The sequence below is a fragment of the Episyrphus balteatus genome, chromosome 3 (assembly GCF_945859705.1).
Source record: "Episyrphus balteatus chromosome 3, idEpiBalt1.1, whole genome shotgun sequence".
Lineage (NCBI taxonomy): Eukaryota > Metazoa > Arthropoda > Insecta > Diptera > Syrphidae > Episyrphus > Episyrphus balteatus.
In genome coordinates this window covers 81,132,348-81,159,785 of record NC_079136.1, presented here as the reverse complement: position 1 = coordinate 81,159,785, position 27,438 = coordinate 81,132,348, and the positions used below count along the sequence as shown (strand labels likewise).

At 29.6% G+C, this 27,438-nt stretch overlaps 2 protein-coding genes across 10 annotated transcripts in view; one reads left to right on the top strand and one right to left on the bottom strand.

Moving 5' to 3' along the window:
• LOC129916171 (trichoplein keratin filament-binding protein) overlaps positions 1-27,438 on the top strand; it is a 228,060-nt gene that overhangs the window by 83,280 nt on the left and 117,342 nt on the right. For all 5 annotated transcript variants that reach the window (XM_055995988.1, XM_055995987.1, XM_055995986.1 and 2 more), the window contains exon 4: positions 1,537-1,559. The gene's annotated coding sequence lies outside the window, so the exon portion shown is untranslated. The remainder of the gene's footprint in view (positions 1-1,536; positions 1,560-27,438) is intronic.
• The window catches only part of LOC129916172 (peptidoglycan-recognition protein LB), a 41,279-nt gene that overhangs the window by 985 nt on the left and 12,856 nt on the right, over positions 1-27,438 (bottom strand). Inside the window, exon 1 of one of the 5 annotated variants that reach the window (XM_055995991.1) lies at positions 5,826-5,967. The exons of 3 other annotated variants lie outside the window; for them this stretch is intronic. In XM_055995991.1, coding sequence (XP_055851966.1) covers positions 5,826-5,967 — 142 coding nt within the window. One more of the 5 variants, XM_055995995.1, reaches the window with a different exon arrangement.

Genomic DNA, 27,438 nt, shown 5'->3' with positions numbered 1-27,438 from the left:
CGACATCTGAGAGGTGTCATTCGCTCGAATTTAGCCTGGCCTATTCAATTAGAGACAATTTATGTCATAATATATCCTCTGCACCATACTCAGCCTGCCTGCAGGATGATATTTTATCTTTTTCCTAATTAATTGAAAGTTGACATATGTCCATTAATTGAAATTATATGCTATATTGCGTTAGTGTGTTGGTTTGTAAAGCCTTGTAATTTGCATATTTTATGTCATTGAAACCGCCAATCAGTTTATGTGCGTGATTTGATTCATTTTGGCAGCATCAGAACGAACGATATGTGAGTGCGAGTCGTCCTCAAACTATCGCCTATAATATAAATTTTGTTCGTTGCCTTGACTAATTGCTTATTGACCAATTTAATTGTTAATATATGTTTGAAACTTGAGCCATGGCCTAGTTGTTTTATTCCAAAAACAAAAAAAAAAAAAAAAAACAAAACAAATTTGATGCTTGCATTGATTGCTGATGATTATTATGAGATGGATTATTGTAGACTATATATGCAGATGGCGGCCGATGAAATGAAATGAGCCGAATGAACTTTATTGTCATTCAAATGAGGCAATGCCAAATGTATGGTTAGGTGGCAGCAAGTCAAGTTTTGATATGTCCCCAAGGTAAGGCGTGTTATAGGTACATATATAGAACCTACACTCAAGACGGAATCGATGATTGATAAAGCAATTTGAGACATGAAATTGTTATTGTTATTGTATTTGTGTCATATTATTCAATACTGAAATCTATTTGGAATAATGACAGAAATAATTAATATTTATCTCCATATATCCCTTTCCTAAGGCAAGCATAATAATTCTCTTAGGAAGGGAATTTAATTGCTCAATATTTTCCCAGGAGATGTGTTTGATGTGTTTTTGACTTGGCATCTATTTGCCTGTGTTAACTAACTAATCTAGTGGGACCGTTTTGATGTTTTTGTTTTTTTATAAATTCAATTCAAAAAGTTTGAAAAAAAAACCTTTGAGAAAAAAAAACAAATTATTTAAAGATGAATGCCCAGAAAAGAAAAATGAGTCCATATGATTCGAAAGGCCATCAATCGTAGATAACTAATTTGAAAGGGAAGTCAGTTTTAGTTTAGCTCTAGCATAAGCTTAGATTGTTCTTAAATGACGCTGCTTGCTTTTTTTTGATGCACGGTTAAAAATTGTGTTTAAGAAAAGCTTTGGAATTAGGATGTTTGGCATCCCTGTTTAGCTGGAAAAAATAAGCAGATATTATACATTATGAATTAAATAATTATTTCTGTACATCGATCGGGACAAACATCAAAACCTCTTTGACACCTTTTTTGATACTTTATAGTTAGGAAAAAATAAAATTAAAAAGATCTAGTTTATATTATTTATTCGTAAACTAAATTAAACAATACCAAATTGAGTACAAGTAAAAAAAATAATTTTAATACATATTTATAAAAACAAAAACAAAAACAAAGTATCAAAAAGTTAACTTAAACCTTAAGATTTTATTTTAATTAATTTAACCTTTCTTTTCAGGTTATATCTACAATTTATTATTGGTGAGTCATTTATATATATCTATATTTTCATTAATTTTTTTTTTAAATTAAAAATTTTAAACTCTGTTTTCCCTTACCATAAAATGGTGAAATGTTTTTGTTTCAAAAATTGCATCTATGAAAATGTTATTAAAATAAAATGCACGACCGGGGTACCACGTACTTGCTCTTATGGTAAAAGTAACTCTAATATTAAAGCTGAACAAATTAGGGGAACATTTTAAATTTGATATTTTTAAAGAACTTTTTAAGTAGTGTGAAAAAAAAAAAAATAAAATATGTTTTTATAATTAATAAAACTAAAAAAAACCGTTTTAAATAATCTTTTATACAAAACCAAGTATGCTATTTGATTTTTTGCCTAAAAAGGAATTTTTAGAAAAAAGGAAAAAAAAATTAGAAAACCGTTGGAGCCGATTTTTAAAAAAATAATTTTTTATATATAAAAAATTTTTAACATTTTTCAAAAACAAAATGGCATACCACCATTTTTAAGAAAATATCATTTTTGAAAAAACTGTTTTATCCTACATGATTTTTTCATTAAATTGTTCTAATTCTTTTTGAGAAAAGTTAACTTTTCTTAATCGATTGTACCTATGGCAAGCACCAATTTAATAATAACTATGGAATTGCCTAAGATAACCATAATTTAAATTCATATTGCCACTTAAAGAATAGGGTAAATTACGGAATTATGGCATACCTAAGCACAAACTCAAATAACTTTACTACGGATAACAATTTTTATTAAATTTCATAAAATTATGAAAGTGGCCTAAATAATCCTAAAAATGCTATCAAATCTAGCTTAAAAATAATTATTATTTAAGAATAAAAATTTAAGATTTTTAACAAAAAATAAATAATATAGTTAAAAAAAAAAACCATATTGCCCCATGTACGGGCAATATGGCGAACCCCATTTACATCGGAGCCGTTTGCTTTTTTCATAAATAGGTTTCATAAAATTAACGTTAAATTGAGGTTATTTTCAAATTGAAACATCATAAGGGCATTATGGCGCAGTCATAATGCCCTTATTTCATCTGCGCCATATTGCAAAATATACACATTAGGGTGGGTCAAAAAAATCGAAATTCTTTTTTTTGATTTGGTACTCCGAAAAATCGATTGCTGGACCCCTCTAGAATATACACACCAAATATGAGCTCTTTATATTAATGGGAAGGTCCTCCGCTTTGCAATTTTCCATTTTTACATCAAGCTTCTACTAAAAAAAAATATTTTTTTTATTAATTGACTTTTTAGCAAATTTCTTTTCAGATTCTTGTAGGAAATTGAACGCTTTACAAAAAAGGCCTAATACACTTTTTTCGTTTATCTAACCGTTGAATAGATATTTGAGGTAAAAAAATCGAGAAAATCTTTAAAAATTCGTTTTTTGGTCTTAATTTTGTAACAAACTGAAAAATTATAATCATCAAACGCGCAAGACATATTCTTGTTGGAAATTGACTGCTCCACAAAAAAGGTCTTGTTAACTTTTTTCATTAATCTAACCATTCTAAAGATATTAGAGGACAAAGTTAAAAAAAAATATAAAAACTTTTTATATTTAAAAAAAAATTCCAATTCACTGAAACTTCATTATTTTCCAATTAACCAGATATATTCTTGTAGGGGCTTCAACGTTCTACAAAAAATTCCTTGGAATCAAATTGATTGCTTTAACCGTTTAGAAGATATTCGTATCCAAACCAATACTCACTGATTTCAATAGTTTTTTTATGACCCGTATGCATTGCGATTTGGATACGAATATCTTCTAAACGGTTAAAGCAATCAATTTGATTCCAAGGAATTTTTTGTAGAACGTTTAAGCCCCTACAAGAATATATCTGGCTAATTTGTAAATAATGAAGTTTCAGTGAATTGGAATTTTTTTTTAAAATATAAAAAGTTTTTATATTTTTTTTTAACTTTGGCCTCTAATATCTTTAGAATGGTTAGATTAATGAAAAAAGTTAATAAGACCTTTTTTGTGGAGCAGTCAATTTCCAACAAGAATATGTCTTGCGCGTTTGATGATTATAATTTTTCAGTTTGTTACAAAATTAAGACCAAAAAACGAATTTTTAAAGATTTTCTCGATTTTTTTACCTCAAATATCTATTCAACGGTTAGATAAACGAAAAAAGTGTATTAGGCCTTTTTTGTAGAGCGTTCAATTTCCTACAAGAATCTGAAAAGAAATTTGCTAAAAAGTCAATTAATAAAAAAAATATTTTTTTTTAGTAGAAGCTTGATGTAAAAATGGAAAATTGCAAAGCGGAGGACTTTCCTATTAATATAAAGAGCTCATATTTGGTGTGTATATTCTAGAGGGGTCTAGCAATCGATTTTTCGGAGTACCAAATCAAAAAAAAGAATTTCGATTTTTTTGACCCACCCTAATACACATATTCACAAAAACCCAAAATCCAAACACAATTCTTACTTAAATATAACAAGTTATATAACCAAACCAAAACTGTACTCTGCACTCCTCTCTTCACAAAAAACACGTGCACTGTATATTTACCGAGATACACACAAAGAAAAGCAAAGCGATATTATATTGGAACCCAGAACCGGTATTTTTTTTTTGTTTGGCACAAAAATAATAGCACTGACCTGCGATCGTCACCCGGCACGTATTCGACGAAGGCTGAAGTTTCTGCATTGGTTTTATCTAAATACGAGTATTGGAAGTATAGTAGTTGAGAGGTGCGCCATAATGCCCGAAGTTACCCTATAAATATATCTTTCAATGCATTTCTGTTTGTAATGCAACACGGAATAATTGGTCTTAAAAAGTGTATTTTATGCTCTAAAATATGCATGTGGCAAATTTTATTTTGTTTGTTAAATGCTTTGCTGTCAAGATATTTCATGAAATTTCTTACGTTCAATGAAGAAAAAAATCCCAATTCTCATAATAGTCAATACCCAAAAAAAGCACGCAAAAACCTGGAAAGAATTCAGTAGGTACCTAAATGTTGAAAAAAAAAAATTAAATATAATTATTGACTTTGACAAAATTCACGATAGGTATTGGAAAAGCAATATTTTAGAAACCATCAGTCTAAAAATGTTGTACCTATGCGAAAAGCAATGATACATCGTTTTTGCCAACAACTAGTATCTAAGAGATAAAAGACTTAAAAAATCTATTATTTTTTGACATAATAACAAAAATAAATCTTGTAAGTTCTTTTTGTTTACTTTTCCTAAACGCTCTTATGGCTTATGCAAATGAGTTTGTTTCAAAAATCGACACTTATATAAATTATTTTAAAAGAATCATATTGAAAGAACTTGATCTTATTGAACCAATTTTACTGCAGTGCGGAAAATTAAACTTGTATCGATTTTATTTGCCCAAATAGCCATAACCCTGTGATTCATTTTATGCGTATCTCAATGAACCTCTTGGCATTAAAAAAAATTGATGACTAAGTATGACATTTGATGCGTTGCGACAAAACACTGTTTGTTGAAAATTAAATATTTAAAAAAATTCTGAATGTCTTTTTTCTTATAGTTTATATTTTCAACTTATAAAAGAATAATTTTGCAAATATATTGCATATCCTGTGGCAATTAGGCAATTAACAAAAAAGCTATTTGCCACAAAAATTATTTAATAAAATAAATAATACTTAATGAATGTAAATGAAAAACCAACCAACCAAAAGCAGACAAATACAAAAAAAAAAAAAAAAAAATCAAAGCCAAATGCTTGGTTACCCCTTGCCCATAGTTTATTTTATATTTTACCATTTTTTTTTTGTAGTTGTTGTATTGCTAGCCTTTGGCTTTTAATTTTTGAACTTTTAACTTTTGATATCAAACAATAAGTGACAATTGATTTTTTTTTTTTAATTTCCATATGATCAAACAATTACATCTGAAAGTAAAATTTTTTTATCTGGAAAAATAAACAATCAAACTATCAACATGAATGAACTGCTAAATTAATTGATTGAAATGTATGCAAAAAAACAAATAACACGTGTGGCAAATACAAACATGATAAATATACACACAAAAATACACGTACCTACAAATGTAATTCCCATTCATGCTTATTATAATTTATGAATTAACTGACAACTTACATGTGTTGTTGTTTGATTATTATTTTTTTTATTTTCTTATCGCATCAAAATTATACACAAAACCAAAACATGTCATTAATGCGTCAAAACTTTCACAATATTCAAGAGATTAAAAATAAATATACTCGTTAAGATTACTCACATTTATTTAAGCAAAAAAGGAAACTGAAGTAAACAAAACACATATGAGCGAGCCCCCTTGACCCAAGAGACGCGATAATGTTCAAGTCAACACTAAACTCTCCTATAGAGCATCTAAAACAACTAAAATCCAAACAAACCATTCAATTTGAAAGAAAAATAAGGAAACAAAAACAGAAGCAGCAGCAGCAAAAAAAAAGACTACATACATATCTGCAAAAAATAATAAAACCCCCAAAGACAAAACATAAAATTCCCTTACAAGTTGCACATACTTGCTTTTTTTTTTGGCAATATTGAAAATGTCAATTTAGTACGAATCCATCTCTAAGTGAACGAACATGCATACCTATTCTATGACATTTGTACTTTTTAATTTTAACAGTAGGTACTCTACAGTCTACAGTCACCGTTAGCTGCCAGTAAAAAATCTTGAACAAGCTTTGCTTTTCAATTTGATTACATCTGCTCTAGGGTATCGTTGACTAGGTGGATTTGGGGATTTACTACAACCTCAGTAGTTTGTTGACGATTTGCTAGGACCTACTTATTTTTTGGGTGCTCATTTGCACTCGATCTTGTCTGAAACGAAGCTTTCCATGCCTTTATTTTATTTTTCTATAAACATAAACATTAGGGTGGGTCAAAAAAATCGAAATTCTTTTTTTGATTTGGTACTCCGAAAAATCGATTGCTAGACACCTCTAGAATATACACACCAAATATGAGCTCTTTATATTAATGGGAAGGTCCTCCGCTTTGCAATTTTCCAAAGTTAAAAAAAAAAATATAAAAACATTTTAAATTTTTAAAAAATTTCCAATTCACTGAAGCTTCATTATTTTTAAATTAGCAAGATATATTCTTGTAGCGGCTTAAACGTTCTACAAAAAATTCCTTGAAATCAAATTGATTGCTTTAACCGTTTAGAAGATATTCGTATCTAATCCAATGCTCACTGATTTCAATAGTTTTCTTATGACCCGTATGCATTGCGATTTGGATACGAATATCTTCTAAAGCAATCAATTTGATGCCAAGGAATTTTTTGTAGAACGTTTAAGCCCCTACAAGAATAAATCTTGCTAATTTGAAAATAATGAAGTTTCAGTGAATTGGAATTTTTTTAAAAATATGTATAAAATGTTTTTATATATTTTTTTAACTTTGACCTCGAATATCTTTAGAATGGTTAGATTAATGAAAAAAGTTAACAAGACCTTTTTTGTGGAGCAATCAATTTCCAACAAGAATATGTCTTGCGCGTTTGATTATTATAATTTTTCAATTTGTTACAAAATTAAGAACAAAAAACGAATTTTTAAAGATTTTATCGATTTTTGGACCTCAAATATCTATTCAACGGTTAGATAAACGAAAAAAGTGTATGAGGCCTTTTTTATAGAGCGTTCAATTTCCTACAAGAATATGAAAAGAAATTTGCTAAAAAGTCAATAAATGAAAAAAATGATTTTTTTTTAGTAGAAGCTTGATGTAAAAATGGAAAATTGCAAAGCGGAGGACCTTCCCATTAATATAAAGAGCTCATATTTGGTGTCTATATCCTAGAGGTGTCTAGCAATCGATTTTTTGGAGTACCAAATCAAAAAAAAAAGAATTTCGATTTTTTTGACCCACCCTAATAAACATGCTACCTTTCTTCTCACATAATTCACATTCGTAGTTATCCCAAAATAATCATATAAAAAAACAGAAATTAACCATTAGAACTAGAGGTCGCGAGCTAATTCGTATAATACTGGGATTGTGATTTTTTATTCACTGTGATTTAAAACTGTGATTTTTATACGTTATTTCCAAAAGAAATTATGAAGTTCCAAAAAAAAATAATTCTTCAACCTCACATAACAAAACTCGTGACAACCTGTGATTTTACTGAAAATCCTGCGATTTACCTTAGCTATCTATAAATATTACTATAAGGAAAAACGTCATTTTGTGTAAGCGGCTCTTTATTTTAATTTAAAAATCTGTTAAACGGGAGCAGTTATTGTACCGAATTTTACCGAGAAAATCCTTGTTTTAATCGGAATACCCTACCAGGTTTTTGCGACGCAAACAGTGATTTTTCACGGGGAATAATGCCGTGATTTTTCTGGAGCCATATGTGATTTAACAGAGGCAAAGGAATCATTGATTTAACCGAAGCTATTCTTGATTTCAGTGGCAAACCTTTGATTTTACCAACATCTCTCTGAAAAATTGGACAGCCCTTGATTTTTTTCAACGCAACGGCCCGTAATTTTTCCCGAGAAAAATTATATTTTACGGTGATCGTGGCAAAACATTTTTTTTATTCATGCGAGGTATCCCGTGATTTTTCCCCGTGATTTGGCCGTGATTGACGTTTGACGCAACTTGTGATTAAAACTGGGGTTGCACGTTAAGTGACCCTTGATTTTTCAAGAAAAACGGTGAGCAACCCGTGATTAATCTGAGCAAATCGTGGTTATACAGAGGCAAACAAATCATTGGATTAGTTTACCAAAAATATTCTTGATTTTAGTGGCAAACTCGTGGTTTTACCAACATGACTCGTGAAACCCTTGAACAGCACGTGTTTTTTTTTTTCTGCGCAAAGAACCTTTACGGTGAACTTAGCAAAATATTTTTTTTTTTTTTTATTTTTGCGAGGCAACCCATGATAATAAAAGAGCCTGGTGATCGGATTTGCATCCGTAAAACAGTGCTGTAGCTCTAGCAGTTCCCTTAACCATTTAGATGGTAATCAGCCGAACTTTACGTGAACAAGATTCCACCAGAAAAAAAAATGTTCACTATTCCCATATTGTGAGTCCCAGGCGAAAAGTTGTTCACGTTCGAAAAACTCTGCCTGTATTTTGAACATTTATTTAGGTAATTTGTGAGATAATTGACAGCGAACAAGAAACTAGTTTAGCGGTAAATGTTCAATTTCCACGTGAAACTCTAGATGGGGCTGAATAGTAAGTATGCAATCTGCAATAAATTATATCACACGGTTAGTAGTTTGCCTGAGATTCAGCGTTGATCAAATATATTTAGTCGCCAAATCAATTAGTTGTTACTCTTAAAGGAAGGTATTTATTTATTTTAACACGGTTCGTAAAGATTCTTGAAAACCTCCTGAGCATAATTTCCCATTTCGAAAACTAGGTCTTTTTTTTTTGGTGTACTTAATTGGCTAAGCGTTGAAGACTTTACGAAAGGTTGTTGTAAAATTAAGTATATACCTAACCATACAAAATCTTGTTATTTTACCTAAAAAAAAAAAATGTCACACCCGAAACGGTTATTTGATACATGCGTTCCATTAAGAAAACGAGTATTTATACTACCCCTAAAATACACGAATGCATGTGCGATATTTGTAAATTTCTGAAAATATGTTTTCTTTTTCAAATATCAGATGTTTTATAATGTCACACCCATAACAAACCAAAATTATATATCGAATAAAAGTAAGCATTCATGTATTTTATATAGTAATATAGTTGAATTCTGTTATATAATATTGAATAAAGTTTGAATACTTCACAAAATTATGAGAAACAATGATTGTCGCACCCGTAACATTGAAACACCTATTCATAAATAGAATGAAAATGAAAGGAAAAAATCGACAGAATCAAAGGTTCTTAATCAAGCAAATTAAAACAGTTTTAATGCCTTTTTTTGTCAGTAAGTTTGTCGCAAATACTTGACCTTAAACTGCTATAAACCAACTTAAAATTAAAGAGTATCACAACATTCGTGATAATCGATAAAATCACAGATTTTTTTTGGTTTCTGGCCCCAAGCGTCATCTCTATCAGAGAGTGAGAGAGAGTTCATAACGACGAATCTCTGGATTGCATCTCTGTGACGTGTATTTCACAAAAATGTGTAGTGGCACGTTTCAAATCATGTCAAGTACATTTATATAAAAATTTTTTTTTTTTTTTTTTGTGACTTGGCTATAGTTTAGGGTTTATGATTTAAAACCGCACAACTTCTATTTTTTTTTTAGTTTTTTTTTTTTTTAGGTTGTGGCTCTAACAATTCACGAATTCATGTACAATGTACATATATAAGAGTATATATTGGCTGGGGACATGTATACAAGAGTGTATTTTGTATACCTTCCTTCTACATAGAGATACAATATTAGTGCTTTTAACAGAGTTTTTGGACTTTATTTTCTGTGCAAGATATTTGTACTGCGTATTCGATTGTGTTGGGATTTATCTGGGAATTCGAAGCTGTTGGTTGGTGATTGTTATGTTTGAATCTTCTATATGTAAAAGGATGTAGGTCAAGAGGATAAAATGCAGACAATTGAGTGTGACTTGCTTCTGCTTTGAATCACAAGTGTGGGCTTCGAGAAAATTGCAAGAATTCATATTTCATCATCTACTCATATTGAAGAGAGGGATTCCTGTATTTATATAAATCATACAGTCTGTTTTATTGTTTTGATGTTATGAGTGTGCTTATACATATATGAAAATAAAAACAAGTAGATTCTTGTGGATACAATTTTTCATATTAGAGTAATCCATGCTTAAGGCTATTCCCAATCTAGCGTAATTGATTTGATGCTATAGCGACGAAATGTTTGTTGATTTGGATGTGGGTTATGAAAGCGTTGCGTTTCAAAACAAAGCATTTTTTGTACAAAGGTTCAAGATTCTTGGCTCATTGTTATGTTCGATATGGAAATGATTAAATGTTTAACGAAGTTCCTTCTTTGGAAAGGACTTGGATGTCTTGAAATGAAAACAGTTTATTTGAATAATTACTCAAACTTCTTTCTATAAGATGACAATTTTCGGTTGGTATTGATCCGCTGGGGTTTGTCAGCACTAAAATATAGCCAACTATTGTAGTTTGATTTTTTTTTTTTTTTTTTTAATGTATACAGGGTGTCCCGTAATGAGATAAGAAGATTTTGAGGGATGATTCTTGGGTTTATTCTAAGAAAAAAATTGTTCTACAGTAACTCGAAAACGCTTACTTTGGTATGCCTTTACTCATGTTAATGTTAATAACTCCTTTAATAATTATGATAAAAATAAACTAAAACTACAAAAATAATTTTTTAACTCGTACCCATTTTTGACTGAAGCAAAAAAACACATTTTTTAGATATTTTATCTGGTACAGGTTTTCCCAAATATCATAAAATCTGTAAGTTTTCTGGCAAACTTGTAAATAACATTTTTGTTCATTATTGTTTTCTTCATAAGAATAAATTTATAAATTACAATGTTTATAACACATTTATCGAAGGAAATCGGCCCCAAAGTAAAAAATTATCATGGGTAAGAAAAATAAAAAAAGATATTAACATTTTTTAAATGCAGGTACAAAAAATAGCATTTCTTCTTCTAAAAATCAAGACATTAATGAAGTTTTTATCATAAGTATAAACGGAGTTATTAACATTAACATGAGTAAAGGCATACCAAAGTAAGCGTTTTCTTAAAGAAACAAATTTGATTTTTGATTTGCAGTCTTGAGTCGCAGATTTAAGTGGCAACCAAAATTTAAACCGGAAACAGACTTGGGTCGCAGATTTGAATCGCAGATACAAATTACAAACTTACCTAGCCTTCAGACTGGAAACAGGAAAATGCTGTCGTATACTAACAAATTATGAGAAAAAGTGTCGAAAACAATACACAGTCTTCGCGCAAGAAAGTATTTATGTTCCAATTTTCTTATTTGTAACGATTCAAAACAACTTAGATGAAATGGACACTCCAGTTACTAACCAAACAAACTAATGATTCATCAAAACTTCAAATACTCATTTGCGATAGAAAAAAAAGCTTTGAATATGTCAAACCTTATCAATTGTTTCATAGACGTCAAAAGAAGTAATCTTGATTTCTTCCTGTCACTGTAAAGATTATGTTCAATTTACAGTGCGTAATACGTAAGTTGAGTAGAAGTTTACAATTAGTACCATTAAAAACTGATAATTTTGGATGAAAGGTTGTTTTTACTCGAGGTTGGAATATACATATAGGGTGGGTCAAAAAAATCGAAATTCTTTTTTTTGAATTGGTACTCCGAAAAATCGATTGCTAGACCCCTCTAGAATATACACACCAAATATGAGCTCTTTATATTAATGGGAAGGTCCTCCGCTTTGCAATTTTCCATTTTTAAAATCAAGCTTCTACTAAAAAAAAATAATTTTTTTATTAATTGACTTTTTAGCAAATTTCTTTTCATATTCTTGTAGGAAATTGAACGCTCTACAAAAAAGGCCTTGCACACTTTTTTCGTTTATCTAACCGTTGAATAGATATTTGAGGTTCAAAAATCGAGAAAATCTTTAAAAATTCGTTTTTTGTTCTTAATTTTGTAACAAATTGAAAAATTATAATGATCAAACGCGCAAGACATATTCTTGTTGAAAATTGATTGCTCCACAAAAAAGGTCTTGTTAACTTTTTTCATTAATCTAACCATTCTAAAGATATTCGAGGTCAAAGTTAAAAAAAAATATAAAAACATTTTATATTTTTAAAAAATTTCTAATTCACTGAAACTTCATTATTTTCAAATTAGCAAGATATATTCTTGTAGGGGCTTAAACGTTCTACAAAAAATTCCTTGGAATGAAATTGATTGCTTTAACCGTTTAGAAGATATTCGTATCCAAACCAATGCTCACTGATTTCAATAGTTTTCTTATGACCCGTATGCATTGCGATTTGGATACGAATATCTTCTAAACGGTTAAAGCAATCAATTTCATTCCAAGGAATTTTTTGTAGAACGTTTAAGCCCCTACAAGAATATATCTTGCTAATTTGAAAATAATGAAGTTTCAGTGAATTAGAAATTTTTTAAAAATATAAAATGTTTTTATATTTTTTTTTAACTTTGACCTCGAATATCTTTAGAATTGTTAGATTAATGAAAAAAGTTAATAAGACCTTTTTTGTGGAGCAATTAATTTTCAACAAGAATATGTCTTGCGCGTTTGATCATTATAATTTTTCAATTTGTTACAAAATTAAGAACAAAAAACGAATTTTTAAAGATTTTCTCGATTTTTGGACCTCAAATATCTATTCAACGGTTAGATAAACGAAAAAAGTGTATAAGGTCTTTTTTGTAGAGCGTTCAATTTCCTACAAGAATATGAAAAGAAATTTGCTAAAAAGTCAATTAATAAAAAAATTATTTTTTTTTAGTAGAAGCTTGATGTAAAAATGGAAAATTGCAAAGCGGAGGACCTTCCCATTAATATAAAGAGCTCATATTTGGTGTGTATATTCTAGAGGGGTCTAGCAATCGATTTTTCGGAGTACCAATTCAAAAAAAAGAATTTCGATTTTTTTGACCCACCCTAATACATATGTATTAGTAAAAAATCAAAAAAAAAAAAAAAACAGTGATTTTTTTTTTGGAAAATAAAAAAATAAAATGAATGTCTCGGTGAGATGGTGTTTTTGTTGTGTAGGAAATAAAAATTAATCCGATTAAAACACCCTTTCCCCCAAAAAATTTTTTTGAAATCTCTTTATTCTTCCTTTCTATCCCCAAATGTTACTATAGCCGTGTTTTATTGGTACTCAGTATTTTACTGAGTAAACAGTTTATGCTGTAAGCAACAACAATTGATTGCTTTTATTTATTTATTAATAATCCTTATTGTTGAAAGGTCAAAAATGTATAAGTTTAGAAAAAAATGATCTCTTTAAACCAACAAATAAAAAACTTTTGTTTATCCTTAGCAAACTTTTGTTGTTGTTTCCCGTGTAAAATTTTACTGAGCTAAGTACTGAGTTACCAATAAAACACGGCTTATATTACCAAATTTCAAATTTCATTACCAAAAACACCATTTTACTCGTGATATTCTTATCTGCACTTTAGATTCCTGCATCTAATCTCAAATGTAGCATTATTTCTTAATATCAATAGGGTACCATACCTATATTACAAAGTTTTTGCGAAAAAAAACCTACATTTTCTCTGCACCTCAGAAAAAACAGCCTTTCATATAATTTTGTAAGGGTACCCTTTGGTTTTGATTGCATCGGAGTAATTGCGGGTTTTCCTTATTTCCCCAAAAAAAAAAACCTTTCAACTGGAAATTTTTTTAGACTCCTTAAATTCTTGGGGCTTTTGGTAGATGAAACATTTTTACCAATTTTCTTTGGGGTACAATTTGTGTCATATTCTTAAAAAAAAAACACCCTTTCTTTTTCTTCTCCATTATTGACGACAGTCATGATTTCCAATGGGATTACAGCTCTCCCACTTTACTGCTTCACACTACGGCTTCACATGTGGAGTTCGCCGAAAAAAAAAAAAATAATTTTGTAGATTGTTTAAATTCTTCATTGTTACAACAAACAAAACGTATTCATCAAATTTAACTTAACCTCTCAAAAGGACACCCTTTTACCAAAAATATTTTTGAGAAATTTACGGAAACATCATCTTTAACGCTCATTCCGAATTTGATCAGTGTATCATGTCCTTCACATGGCTTTTGGTTATATATTACCTGTTGTAGTAAAAAAACGAGCACCCTTGCATTCAATCGGCAATAACTTTTCTTCCAATTTTTTAATTTTGTCAATATTTTGTAGACCATTTTTCCCGATTATAAAGAATGCCAAAAAAGTGGGTTCCGCAAGTCCGTTTGCCAGTCTTTCTTTCTGTCTGTATAAAGAGCTATACAGCCTTAACCAATGGACCGATTAGCATCAAATTTGGTATGTACCGTTTTTTGACGACGCTCTAAGGGGGTTTTTGGACCACAAATATCGGTATATGTCATATAGCGATTTTGGAAAAATATTATTTTCTCGAAAACGGCTCCAACGATTTTGCTAGAACCTAGATACATACTTAAATAAGGTATATTTTGTAATGATTTTTTTTTCAAACTCATTGCTATTAGCGGTTCCTACCATAAAATCGTATTTTTTTTTTGTTAAATTTGATTTTCTCCCAAACTATTAATTCAATCTCAACGATTTTATTATAGAAAAGTATTTATTTAATTTAATTATGAATCAAAAATAAAATTTTGAAAAACTTAATTTTTGGATTATAAAGAAAAAAATCGTTTTTTTTTTTTTAAACTAATTTTCGAACTGTTTTGAAATTTTGGTTTTTGGTGTTGACTAATAATTTGCTAAAAAATGGCATACCAATTTCATTCAAATATATTATTTTTTCAAAAAAATTACATATTTATAAAAAAATCTGGGTTTTTAAAAAGCGGCTCCAACGATTATGAAAATGCATCATACTAAAAAAATCAAATTGCATCCTTTTTTGAAGCTCCATTTGATTTGTTTTTTTTTTCTTTTCATTTTAATAACTAATTTCATATTTTTCCTTGCGAAATTGTTGCCTAGTACCTGCTTAGGTATAGGGCAAGTTAAGGATTCGTAAACAAAATCGCACTCCAGTTAACAATGAGGCATGACATGGAAAATGCCAAAAAAGGAGGTCTGTCAGTCTCTATTTCAAGCTACAGCCCAAACCACTAACCCGATTTTCTAGAGTCGAAATTAATTTTCTTTATGACCAAAATTTACGATGCCTACCTACTTTAGACCAGTGCCAATCCGGTTTTCAGAAGGCAAAAGTTGAACAAATTATTAGCAGCATAAGGGTGGTGGGAAAATTTAGAATAAATGGTATATGAAAGGGGAAAAATAAATTGCCCACAAAAAAATTGGGGAAAAGGGGGTGGGTGGTCGAAAAAGTGGGGTGGGTGTCAAAAATCATGGTTTTTTAAGATTCCTGTCAAAATTAGACGTCCTATCGAAAAAAATCAAATGCAAAAGTTGTAGGTAGTATAAATGTCTACAACATTTACTAAAACAATTTTTTTCTATAACCTCAAAAACATTAAAAAAAATGCAAAAATACGATTTTTTTATTTTTTATTTTTATCTTTTACAAAAATAGTTAGATTTTAACAAAAATTAGTTAAAAATTATTTTGATATGTTTTCTATCCATAAAAAATGTTTTTTGAGCAAAAAGTTAATTTTTGGATTTTTGACGAATTTAATTTGAAAAAATAGCCTATTTTTCAATCAAAAAAGTTACCGAAAAAATTTTTGATTTTTGAAAAGTTTGGAATGCAATTATTTAGCTAAAAACCGTTTTTTTTAAGATTGATTCAAATTAAGAAGGTCAAAGGCCATTAGAAAAGTATAATTTGGTTGCTATGGAAAATTATTTCTCGCCAATATTACTGTCATTTACGGGAAAATCAATCTTAAAAATCGTTTTTTTGTTTTTTTCAATTTTTCTCAATATATCTGAAACAAAAGTATAGTTTTTCCACACAATCTTAAAAAAACGGTTTTTAGCTAAATAATTGCATTCCAAACTTTTCAAAAATCAAAAATTTTTTCGGTAACTTTTTTGATTGAAAAATAGGCTATTTTTTCAAATTAAATTCGTCAAAAATCCAAAAATTAACTTTTTGCTCAAAAAACATTTTTTATGGATAGAAAACATAACAAAATAATTTTTAACCAATTTTTGTTAAAATCCAACTATTTTTGTAAAAGATAAAAATAAAAAATAAAAAAATCGTATTTTTGCATTTTTTTCAATGTTTTTGAGGTTATAGAAAAAAAATTGTTTGAGTAAGGCCCATTTGCTCATACTAGTCATAAATTCTCATCTTAGCTAGGTCGAACATAACTCTTGTGTTTTACTTAGTTTATTCTAAGTTGCTAAAAAATATTTATGTTTAACCTAGCAATGATTTACTTTCATGATATAAATCGCTGAGAACTTCAAATTCAAAAGTCAAAGCAATAGAAACGTCAAATAATTTAAATAGATTTTGAGCAATTTAGCAATTAATATACAACAATATCGTTAAATTTTCAAGTTTGTGTCTTTATCTTGCGGAATAAAAGTGTAAAAAAGTATATTTGAGCCAAAAATAAGTGTTAATTGGTTAAACAAAAATTATTCGTGTGTGTGTGTAAATGTGCAGGTGTGTCAAAATTAGTCAATGAAATATGACAGCAAAATAGTGCCTCATACAAAAAACTGTGGTGTAAATTGTACCATCTGTGGATGGTTTAAGTTAATGAATGTAAGTTTATTTTTATTAAATTGATAATAATTCATGTCCTTTGTACTACCGACATCAATTTTTGAGCGACATTCTTGCTTTTTTCATAAAATAAAAGTGCCTAGGTAGAACATAACAGCTTAAGTTCTACTATTTCTTCCCCCTAAGTTATGTTAAACTTAGAGGAATTTATGACACAGTTTGAAGTTCGTGCAAACCGTAATGTAGAACTTAAGGGTTTATGTTTCACATAAATATTTAAGACTCGTTTCAGCAAATGGGCCTAAATGTTGTAGACATTTATACTACCTACAACTTTTGCATTTGATTTTTTTTCGATAGGACGTCTAATTTTGACAGGAATCGTAAAAAACCATGATTTTTGACACCCACCCCACTTTTTCGCCCACCCACCCCCTTTCCCCCAATTTTTTTGTGGGCAATTTATTTTTCCCCTTTCATATACCATTTATCCTAAATTTTCCCACCACCCATATGCTGCTAATAATTTTTTTATTTTCAAAAATTTATTGGCACTGGTCTACTTGTCTTATGACCAAAATTAAAAAAGTTGCTGTTCTCCAAAGTGGCTCTTAACTTTTTGATTAAAAAATATGGTCAATGGTAAATAAGTGCTTACTTTTGAAAAAAAAAAAAAAAAAAATATTTTTTTAGCCGTTATTAATGGTATACCTACCTGTTATAAAACTCTTTTCTTAATGTCTGACTGTCTCGTAAACTACTGAACCGATTTCGATGAAAAATGTGTCTTAGTAATTTAAAGATTTAAAAAAATATTTAAATTTTAATTTTGGATTTTTTTTTAAATTTTATTTTTTTTTTAAATTGGTTGGGAAAATGTTTATTTCTTTTTTAAAATGACCATTAATATCGCGCTGGGAACTTGTTTTGGGTTTTACAAATCAATAGTTTTTAATAATACTATGAGAAGTCGATGACGATTTTTAAAGAATCACCCGAAACTGTTTTTGAATAAAGTTAAACTTTATTGTTAATTTTTCTGAAGTATCTTACTGAAAACTACTAAGTTTTGAATTACAGCTGAGAAAAACTTCTTTTAACCCTCTTCTTTCAAATCCTGTTTGTCTAAAATACTTTCCCACTTTACTGCTACTGCTTACTCTTAAATCTCCACAGGCGAGATTCGCCGGGTTGACCTCAATAAACATCGACCAGCCCCCCGGTTTCAATTGTGTCAGAGGCTAACAGCTATCGTTGCATTTGTTTTCTCCAAAAGTTTTGAGTGCACCACTTCGCGATTGTGTTGGTATACGTTTCGGAAAAACTTATTCATTAATAACTAATTCATTTTTTAACACTTCCCTATTTATTATATTTCTTCCTGTAAAATTCATCAAATGTCGATATAAAATACCTTAAAAAAACATCTATAATTTAAGTAGACTTTTAAGGTGCACCACATATTAGGTTCAATTTTTATTTAATGAATCTTTTATTTACCAATAACTTCAACCCTGTTATAGCAGCAAAACGATTCAAATATTAGAAGAAGAAGAAAAATGTATTTCCTTTGCTCTTGATATGGCCCGCCTTCGTGCCGTTTCAAATTCACAGTAAAAATATCTTCATCAAAATGAATTCAAAATCAAGTATGCTATAACAATAATGTTCCCGCGAATTCTTCCCCTCCTTTACGATCCAAAGAAAATGAAGAAGAAAAAATTCGAAGAAAAAAAACAAAAATAGGAAAAGAAAATTTTTATGTTTTTAAAATACTCTATAAAGTTTAAAAGCTGTTATTTAATAAAAATGAAATTTCACTTAACAATATTTGGCACTGTTACATTTTATGCGCACCGTTAAGTGTCGTTAAGTATAACTTTTGAATACTCTCTCAAATGAAATTATTCGTCCCTGCGGCGGTTCTTTATTACATACCCAACTTGACTGTCAGTTTTATCCGTCCGTGCTCCCTTCTTTCGTTCTTAGCATTTTTTGTTTTCTTAAAGAAAGTTTTTCTTTAAAGTCCTTAATGTTTCCGTGGAGGGTGATACTTTGACTTAGATTGGATTTAATGTGTTTTTTTTTCTTCTTTCTTTGAGTACTTTCTTTTTTCTATGTATTTTATTCGGAGCAACAGCTTTACGTTGCTTTTTTTTTTTTAAATAGACATTAAGCTATTAGGTGCATGACAGGACAGTTTGTGTAATGAAATTAAAAAGAAAAACAAAACAAAACAAAAAATATACAAACATAAGAGTTTATTTATCAATTAAAAGTCTGATAGTCTTCTTTCAGGTTCTTGGTAATCAAGGTTCTGTTATATTTTCTCAAAGACTGGGACTAAGTACCTTAGTGTCTATGCAGCCAATTGATGCCAAATAGGATACCTGCCTAGCAAAACCGATGCAGTCGACCCAGAACCGGATTTGGTTCACGTCCCTTTTTTAAAACTTTCAATTTGTCTGTGTGTTTTTTTTTCTTCTGTTTTATAAATTTCAGACTTTTTAAAAAGTTCCTCCTTAAGACTCAAACCACTCGAATATGAAGTACTGTTTGAGTCTAATGAGAAAATTCTATAAAGCTTTCAGTTTTAATGGAATTTGAAAATTAATGTTTGTGTTTGTCCAGAATTTTATAAAAAAAAAAAACAAAAAATGATGTTGAAATTTGGACACTCGTGCTTTGCCTCAAAAAGTCTTTGCTCTGTGCAAAATGAGGAATAGTAGGTGGGTTAAAAGATCCCTTCTTTATTATTTTTACAACTCACGAAAGTGGATCAAATTAGATTATCATTTACGAGTACATACCTATAACTTTAACAGTTTTAGATCGAGACATACTGGACAAACTATAGATTCTACAAATTTAAGAACCAAACATAGAATGTGTGTTTTTTTTTTGTAACATGTATGACGTATGTATGTACATTGTTGTGAGTTCTCAAAAGAAGACAATTAGATCCTTGTTAGCTTGGACCCAAAAAGTTTCCAATTTTTACCGACTTCCAAAAAGAAGGAGAAAAATACGGTTTTAAAAAATTATGGTTCAAAAAATATTGCCGCCGAAAATTGATTTTCTAACATTATTACTGCGTTCCATTGGCCTTTATTTATACATCTTTTAGATCCCCTTAACCTTTTTGAAGTTATACTTCTTATGGGAGGGTGAGTATGAAAATTTACTTTTTGACAAGAATGTCAAAGGGATTATGACGCGATCACCCTGGGTAGCAGGGCTGTCGTTTCACCTTTAGAGTAGGCAGTACTTAAGTATTTAAAAATGCAGTACGCCGCAGTACGGCAAACATTCATGTGGCAAGTTGCATGTGGCTAGTTGTATGTGGCAAGTTGCATGTGGCAAGTTGCATGTGGCAAGTTGTATGTGGCAAGTTGCGTGTGCCAAGTTGCATGTGGCAAGTTGCGTGTGGTAAGTTGCATGTTGCATGTTGCGTGTGGCAAGTTACATGTGACAAGTTGCATGTGGTAATTTCCATGTGGCAAGTTGCCAGGGTTGCAAAAAGCTCACATTTCAGCTCAGCTCACAGCTCAGCTCAAATTTGAGCTAGCTCACTTTTGAGCTAGGTACCATAGCAGAGCTGAGCTGAAAGTGAGCGCCCCCAACTTCCAACGCCTATATCGCGGAATTTTGAAGAAAATGAAAAAAAAAATTTTGATGCCAAAAGGTAGCGGGGACTCTAACCTACATTTGGGTACAACTACCATCCCTGTAGGTCCACGCGTTCTCAAACCGGGAGAACTTAGAAGTAAAAAAAAAAAATAGTCACGATTCTGATAAAATAGGCATGATGTGGCGGTTTAACATGGAAGGCGATTTTTTAAAAATCTGATAATGTGCAAAGCGTAGGCCCATGACACAAGCTATCATTTGGCATCACTCCCAAAAATTGCTCTCAAGCGGTTTAGCTTCCAGGAGCGTTCAAAGATTCGGGGATTTTTCGAAAAAAAAAAATGACCCCAACTTTCAAAGTCGATTTTCTCGGAATTTTGAAAAAAGTTGAAAGACCGGATTGTACCGGATTTTTTTTTTTATGATAAAAGAAGAAATATTTTACTAAAAAAATAGAAATATATTTACTATTAAAAAAACCAAGAAAAAAGATCACGAAAAATTATCTGTTTTATTTATAAAAATATCCATGTGTTAAAATAATTCCATTAATAACTAGAACCAAACATCTTAAGCTATGGTGTTTTATAAAAGTTTAAAATATCTTCATATTTCATTATACTTTCCAAATAAAAATCAATGTATCCTCTCACCCATCACAGCTCAGCTCACTTTACCATAGCTCACCCAACAGCTCAGCTCACCGATAGCTCAGCTCACCCAACAGCTCACCCAACAGCTCAGCTCAACCATCAGCTCAGCTCACTTTCAGCTCAGCTCAAATGAGCTGAGCTATGGTACATAGCTCAAAAGTGAGCTAGCTTAAAATTTGAGCTGAGCTGTGAGCTGAGCTCAGCAATTCTCATAAAATTACCATATCGCACATTTTATGCGCAATTCATTTACTTTCGTTAACCATATACCGTACGTTCTGAACCGCACAACATGAGTAAATTTCACAGAATAAATTGAAAACTATATGGACGCAAGGAGGATGAAAGAATCAATTTATTGTTCACTTGATAAAAATGTAAAAAAACTAAGTGTGGATTAATTACTTCATAATAGAAATTAAAAATATCAAATGAAATTCATTTACATATACTGAATGAGAAGTATAACTTCAGTCGCGTGTACATGTGTACACACACTCTTTTTTTTGACCTTCAGTACACCGAAAAAAAAACCAATATCAATTTAACATTTTTTAAATATCAAATTAACATTTTTTAAATATCAGCCAAAAAGGCTCTATAAAATGTATTTATGATATTTAAAATGTTAAAACAACATTTTTATTATCAGGATGATATTTGAATGTCACATTTTGGAAATTTTTTTTGATATTTTATTATCATTTTTTCATATCAATTTCTCATTCCAAATTATTGAAAAATATTAAATAAAAAATTCTTAATGTGTACTAATTTAAGGGCGCTTTGTGTTTTTTCGAAGTAAAATGTATGATTTACTGAGAAAATTTGATCGGCACTAAGATTTTACTTCACATAGTTTGGGAGAAAATAATAAAACAATTATATCACCTATAATAGAAAAAATAATATCACCATTATTTTGTAAAGAATATTCCCTTTCAGTAATGTTTTGAAAAAAGAAAGAAAATTCTTAAAATAATAAAAATAATAAAAATGAAAAGGAAAGAAATAGGTTTCATTATAATAAACTAAAACGTAAAATCTAGTCAACATTGATATTTTAATTGTCAAAGTGAAATTTTGACTATCCACTTTAACTTAAAAAAATGTCAAAATGATATTTTAATTGTAAAAGTGAAATTTTCACTGCCCCATCTGAAATTAAAAAATGTCAAAATGATATGATAAAATATCAAAATTGATATTTTAATTGTTGGACGACTTTTGTCACTGAAAAATGTTAATTTGATAGCTGTTATTATCAAATTTTTTTTTCGGTGTAGTAGAAATTATTTTTTTTTATAAAAAAAAAGATTTTTTTTAAATTTATTTTTGTGCAAAAATATTATTTACAATTTTTTAATATGACTATCTATTAAAAAAAAAAACACTATTGTCTAAAAACAGACTATTGATTATGTCTTACAGAAAGGAGCTAAGACGTTCACGGGTTTTTATTACAGAAATCGTTTAGTGGGTTATAAAAGAAGATAAAACCGCATAGTACTTAAATGACAGAGTGGAAATTGAAGATAGAAGTGCAAGAGCCCTCTTTTTTGTTTTTTTTTTTTCAATATATCTCATAAACAAAGCAAAATATTGATATGTTGCATTTAAAACTTTCTGACAATTTCCTTCCAGAATATTTGTTTTGTTTGTTTTTTTTTATTAAAAAAAAAAAAGTAAAAGGGTGTTTTTTTTTTTAAAGAAATGATAAAATTCGGAATTAGTAGGTACCTACCACAAAAACTGGGAAAAAATTGTTACACCAATGAAAATTGGTAAAAATGTTTCATTTATAACAGAAACCAAGAACCCAAACAGTCTATACTAATATTTTAGGTGAAAGGGTGTTTTTTTTTTTAAGGGAAATAGGGAAATCTGCAATAAGTCCATTAAAATCAATGGTATAAAAGGTAACCTTACGATATTCATTAAATATGTTCTCTTTCCCATGGGAATTAGGAATAAAAGAAATCTTTAAATTTTGTTCATGTGAAAGGGCCTTTTTTTTAAAGGTAGAGAAAATATGGGTACACCGAAAAAAAAAATTGATAATAACAGCTATCAAATTAACATTTTTGGGTGACAAAAGTCGTCCAACAATTAAAATATCAATTTTGATATTTTATCATATCATTTTGACGTTTTTTTAATTTTAGGTGGATAGTGAAAGTTTCACTTTGACAATTAAAATATCATTTTCACATTTTTTTTAAGTTTAAGTGGAAAGTGAAAATTTCACTTTGGCAGTTAAAATATCAATGTTGACCTATTTCTTTCTTTTTCTTTTTTATTATTTTTATTATTTTAAGTATTTTCTTTCTTTTTTCAAAACATTACTGAAAGTAAATATTCTTTACAAAAAAGTGGTAATATTATTTTTTTCTATTTATAGGTGATATAGCTAATTGTTTTGTTATTTTCTCCCAAACTATGTGAAGTAAAATCTTATTGCCGATCAAATTTTCTCAGTTAATCATACATTTTTATATAGAAATTTGGAAAACGTAGGAAAAAAAAATAAAATTCGTTTTTTAAGAATATAATATAAAATCTGAAATCAAATTGCCCCCCAAAACAAGTAGGCAGTTTTGATTAATACACTGCCGGTCATCTGAATACGTCCACATTTTAGTTCATCTTATTTTTAGCCTGGCTTGGTATTTATTGCAATGGTACATCTTTTTTACATACGTAACGAGAGAACATCTTTATGCGCTTAGCTTAGGAGAAAAAAAATTGTCTTGGGACCTACCGTTCTTCTCACACGGTAGCTAGACAAAATCTATTCATAAAAACAAGTATATTTTTTGACTCATCTGAATAGACTCAAAAGCAAAAATGTTAATAAATGATGAGTTGCATGGGTCAGTTGGACTCAAAATTGTGTCTGTCAATAAATCTGATTGTCTATAACCTATAAGGACGAAAACGACTCGAAAAAAATCATTAGGCGCGGGAAAAATGGCGAAAATAAAAGAAGTCTTTGAATTAGGCCGAAATCAACGATGCATTGGGACAAAAATTAACACAAGTTAAAATTTAGTATGCAGTTATTCGCGCAATATCCAAGGGTATAGAAACAACATTTACAATCGAAGTTGCTTAGCCACAACATTGGCCGATAGATGTGCAATGATCTGAACAGCATGACTTCGCGCTAAAAATTAAGCTGAAAACCGGTATGAAATGCAGTTTAACGACGGCAAAACGGGTTGTCAGAAGTGGTAAACATTTGAGAAGAACAAATCTTCGCAAAAACTACCACTTTACAAACCACGAAAAGAAACTCGCCTCCAATAGTAAAAAAAAAAAACATGTCGTGAAAGTCGAATTTCCAACCGGTGATTTTACAAAGGAAAAAAATGAATTAAGTTAACCCTGAGGTCTAAATATCTATTTGTATGACCTTCGTAGAGAGAAGGATTATTTTAAGTTGTCTGCATAACTGTGAAGGGAGTGTTATTGAGTCCAAGCTATTTTTTTCTACAAAACTTTCGATCTGCAATTTCTAACACAGTTTTTTTTACTATTGGAGGCGAGTTTCTTTTCGTGGTTTGTAAAGTGGTAGTTTTTGCGAAGATTTGTTCTTCTCAAATGTTTACCACTTCTGACAACCCGTTTTGCCGTCGTTAAACTGCATTTCATACCGGTTTTCAGCTTAATTTTTAGCGCGAAGTCATGCTGTTCAGATCATTGCACATCTATCGGCCAATGTTGTGGCTAAGCAACTTCGATTGTAAATGTTGTATCTATACCCTTGGATATTGCGCGAATAACTGCATACTAAATTTTAACTTGTGTTAATTTTTGTCCCAATGCATCGTTGATTTCGGCCTAATTCAAAGACTTCTATTATTTTCGCCATTTTTCCCGCGCCTAATGATTTTTTTCGAGTCGTTTTCGTCCTTATAGGTTATAGACAATCAGATTTATTGACAGACACAATTTTGAGTCCAACTGACCCATGCAACTCATCATTTATTAACATTTTTGCTTTTGAGTCTATTCAGATGAGTCAAAAAATATACTTGTTTTTATGAATAGATTTTGTCTAGCTACCGTGTGAGAAGAACGGTAGGTCCCAAGACAATTTTTTTTCTCCTAAGCTAAGCGCATAAAGATGTTCTCTCGTTACGTATGTAAAAAAGATGTACCATTGCAATAAATACCAAGCCAGGCTAAAAATAAGATGAACTAAAATGTGGACGTATTCAAGTGACCGGCAGTGTATGTATTTTTAGAAAAAAAATTTTCAAATTCGTTAGAGCAGTTTTTTAAAAAAACTAATTTTTTATAAATAATTTTTTTGGAAAAAAAGTTTTAAAATAAAATTGGTATGCCATTTTGTAGAAACCACTAATCAACACTTAAAAATAGAATTTCACAAAAATTCTATGTCCCGTTTTTGAAAATTTGATTTTTCAAAAAAAAATTATTTTTTTCAAAATTTTATTTATATTATATTTAAATTATATAAATGCTTCTTCACAAAAAGTTTCGTTGAAATCGAATAAGCAGTTTCGGAGATAATCGGATTTGAAAAAAAAAAAACGGTAAAATGATAATAAAATATCAAAAAAAATTTCCAAAATGTGACACTCAAATATCATCCTGATAATAAAAATATTGTTTTAACATTTTAAATATCATAAAAAACATTTTATAGAGCATTTTTGGCTGATATTTAAAAAATGTTAAATTGATATTTGTTTTTTTTTTTTTGTGATATTTCAAAAATCGTGTAACTAGAGTTATTTTAGTGGTAACCTATTGAAATCCAGCAATTATATTACTTTTAAGATTAGAAACAAGAATCTAAAGTGTCTATACAAAATATCATCGTTAAAAAGGTGTTTTTTTGAGTGAAAACAAAAATGATGGTTCACACTAATGAAATTTGGTAAAAACCATTGACTCTGGGATAGAAAGCAATAATAAAGAGTTTTTATAAAATAATTTAAGTGAAAGGGTGTTTTTTTCAAAGAGACAGTAAAATCTGTAACTGGTCCCAAAAAGTCAACAATTTTTTTTTATTATTTGATTTTATGTACTATTTTACCTGTACTATCCCTAATTTGAAAAACAGCAATGACAGATGTTTAACCCGCGCCCAAACACCAGAAAGATAAGATCAAAAAAGTACTTTTTTTTCCAGAAACGAGAATTTGGGGTAACCACTTGTTTATTTTATTTAAATCCCATCCTTAATCAAATACGACCCTGGATTGAATTACTACTTGAGAGTTTCACACAGTACCATCATTTTGAAATTTTATGGCTTCAAATATTTATAAACATAAAGTTGATGTTGTGCTCGTATATACCTAATATACGTGTATGACATACATCAGAAAGGAAAACAGAGGAAAAGGAAGCTAGTGAAAATATTCCACTTCAATCAATTTGTTACAAAGTTTGATTGAGCTTTTTTTGATACACACTTACACAAACACTTTATTACATTTTCGTGGCAATGGTGTTGTCGGGTTGTGTCACCTTTGATAAATGATTATCAATTTGCTCAGCTGAAGGTAGGTTATACTTTTCTATTTGTAGGTTGTTGTATACTCTTTCACCGACATGTTTGGCATATAAATAAATAAACAAACAGAACTCAAATTGAAATTAATAACCGAATACTAATCAGAACTTTTCTCGCATTTCATATTTTAGTAGAAGTACGTGGGGCGCCAAAGGACTTTTTATATTTAATTAACGCCTTTACACTCCGTTTCAATTCTCAAGGCACATACCAAGAAAATCTCTTTTTTTTCAAAAATTTACTTGAAGAAATAAATTGAAGATGGATTTCGTCATTTCTGATTTAAATATTTTTAAGAAAAATAAATAGAAATGAATTGGAAATCTTTTTTTTTTTTAATTATTTTGGTTCTGATTATAATTTACGGAAAAAATAGCGTCTTTCATAAAAATGCCATATTTTAATTTTATAAGATTCATGTGATTGTTAACAGTTACAATTAGAATAACGAAATAAATTTGTTTCTTCTTCCATATCATTCCCGTTTAAGCTCTCAATTGACTTAATCTGCGTTAAAATTTCTTCAATGACTAAATCTATTTATATTCTAAATGTATATATCCCTCCAAAAAGTACATAATCCTCTTATACAGAGCTTTCGATGGCTTTAGATTAAGTACTTGACCTGTCTTGCTCCAATAGCAACATATTACTTTTAGGAGACTTCAATTTACCTCACATTGATTGGGTCCCTTCCGATGATGAAACATATCAAGAAGCTTCACTAACAT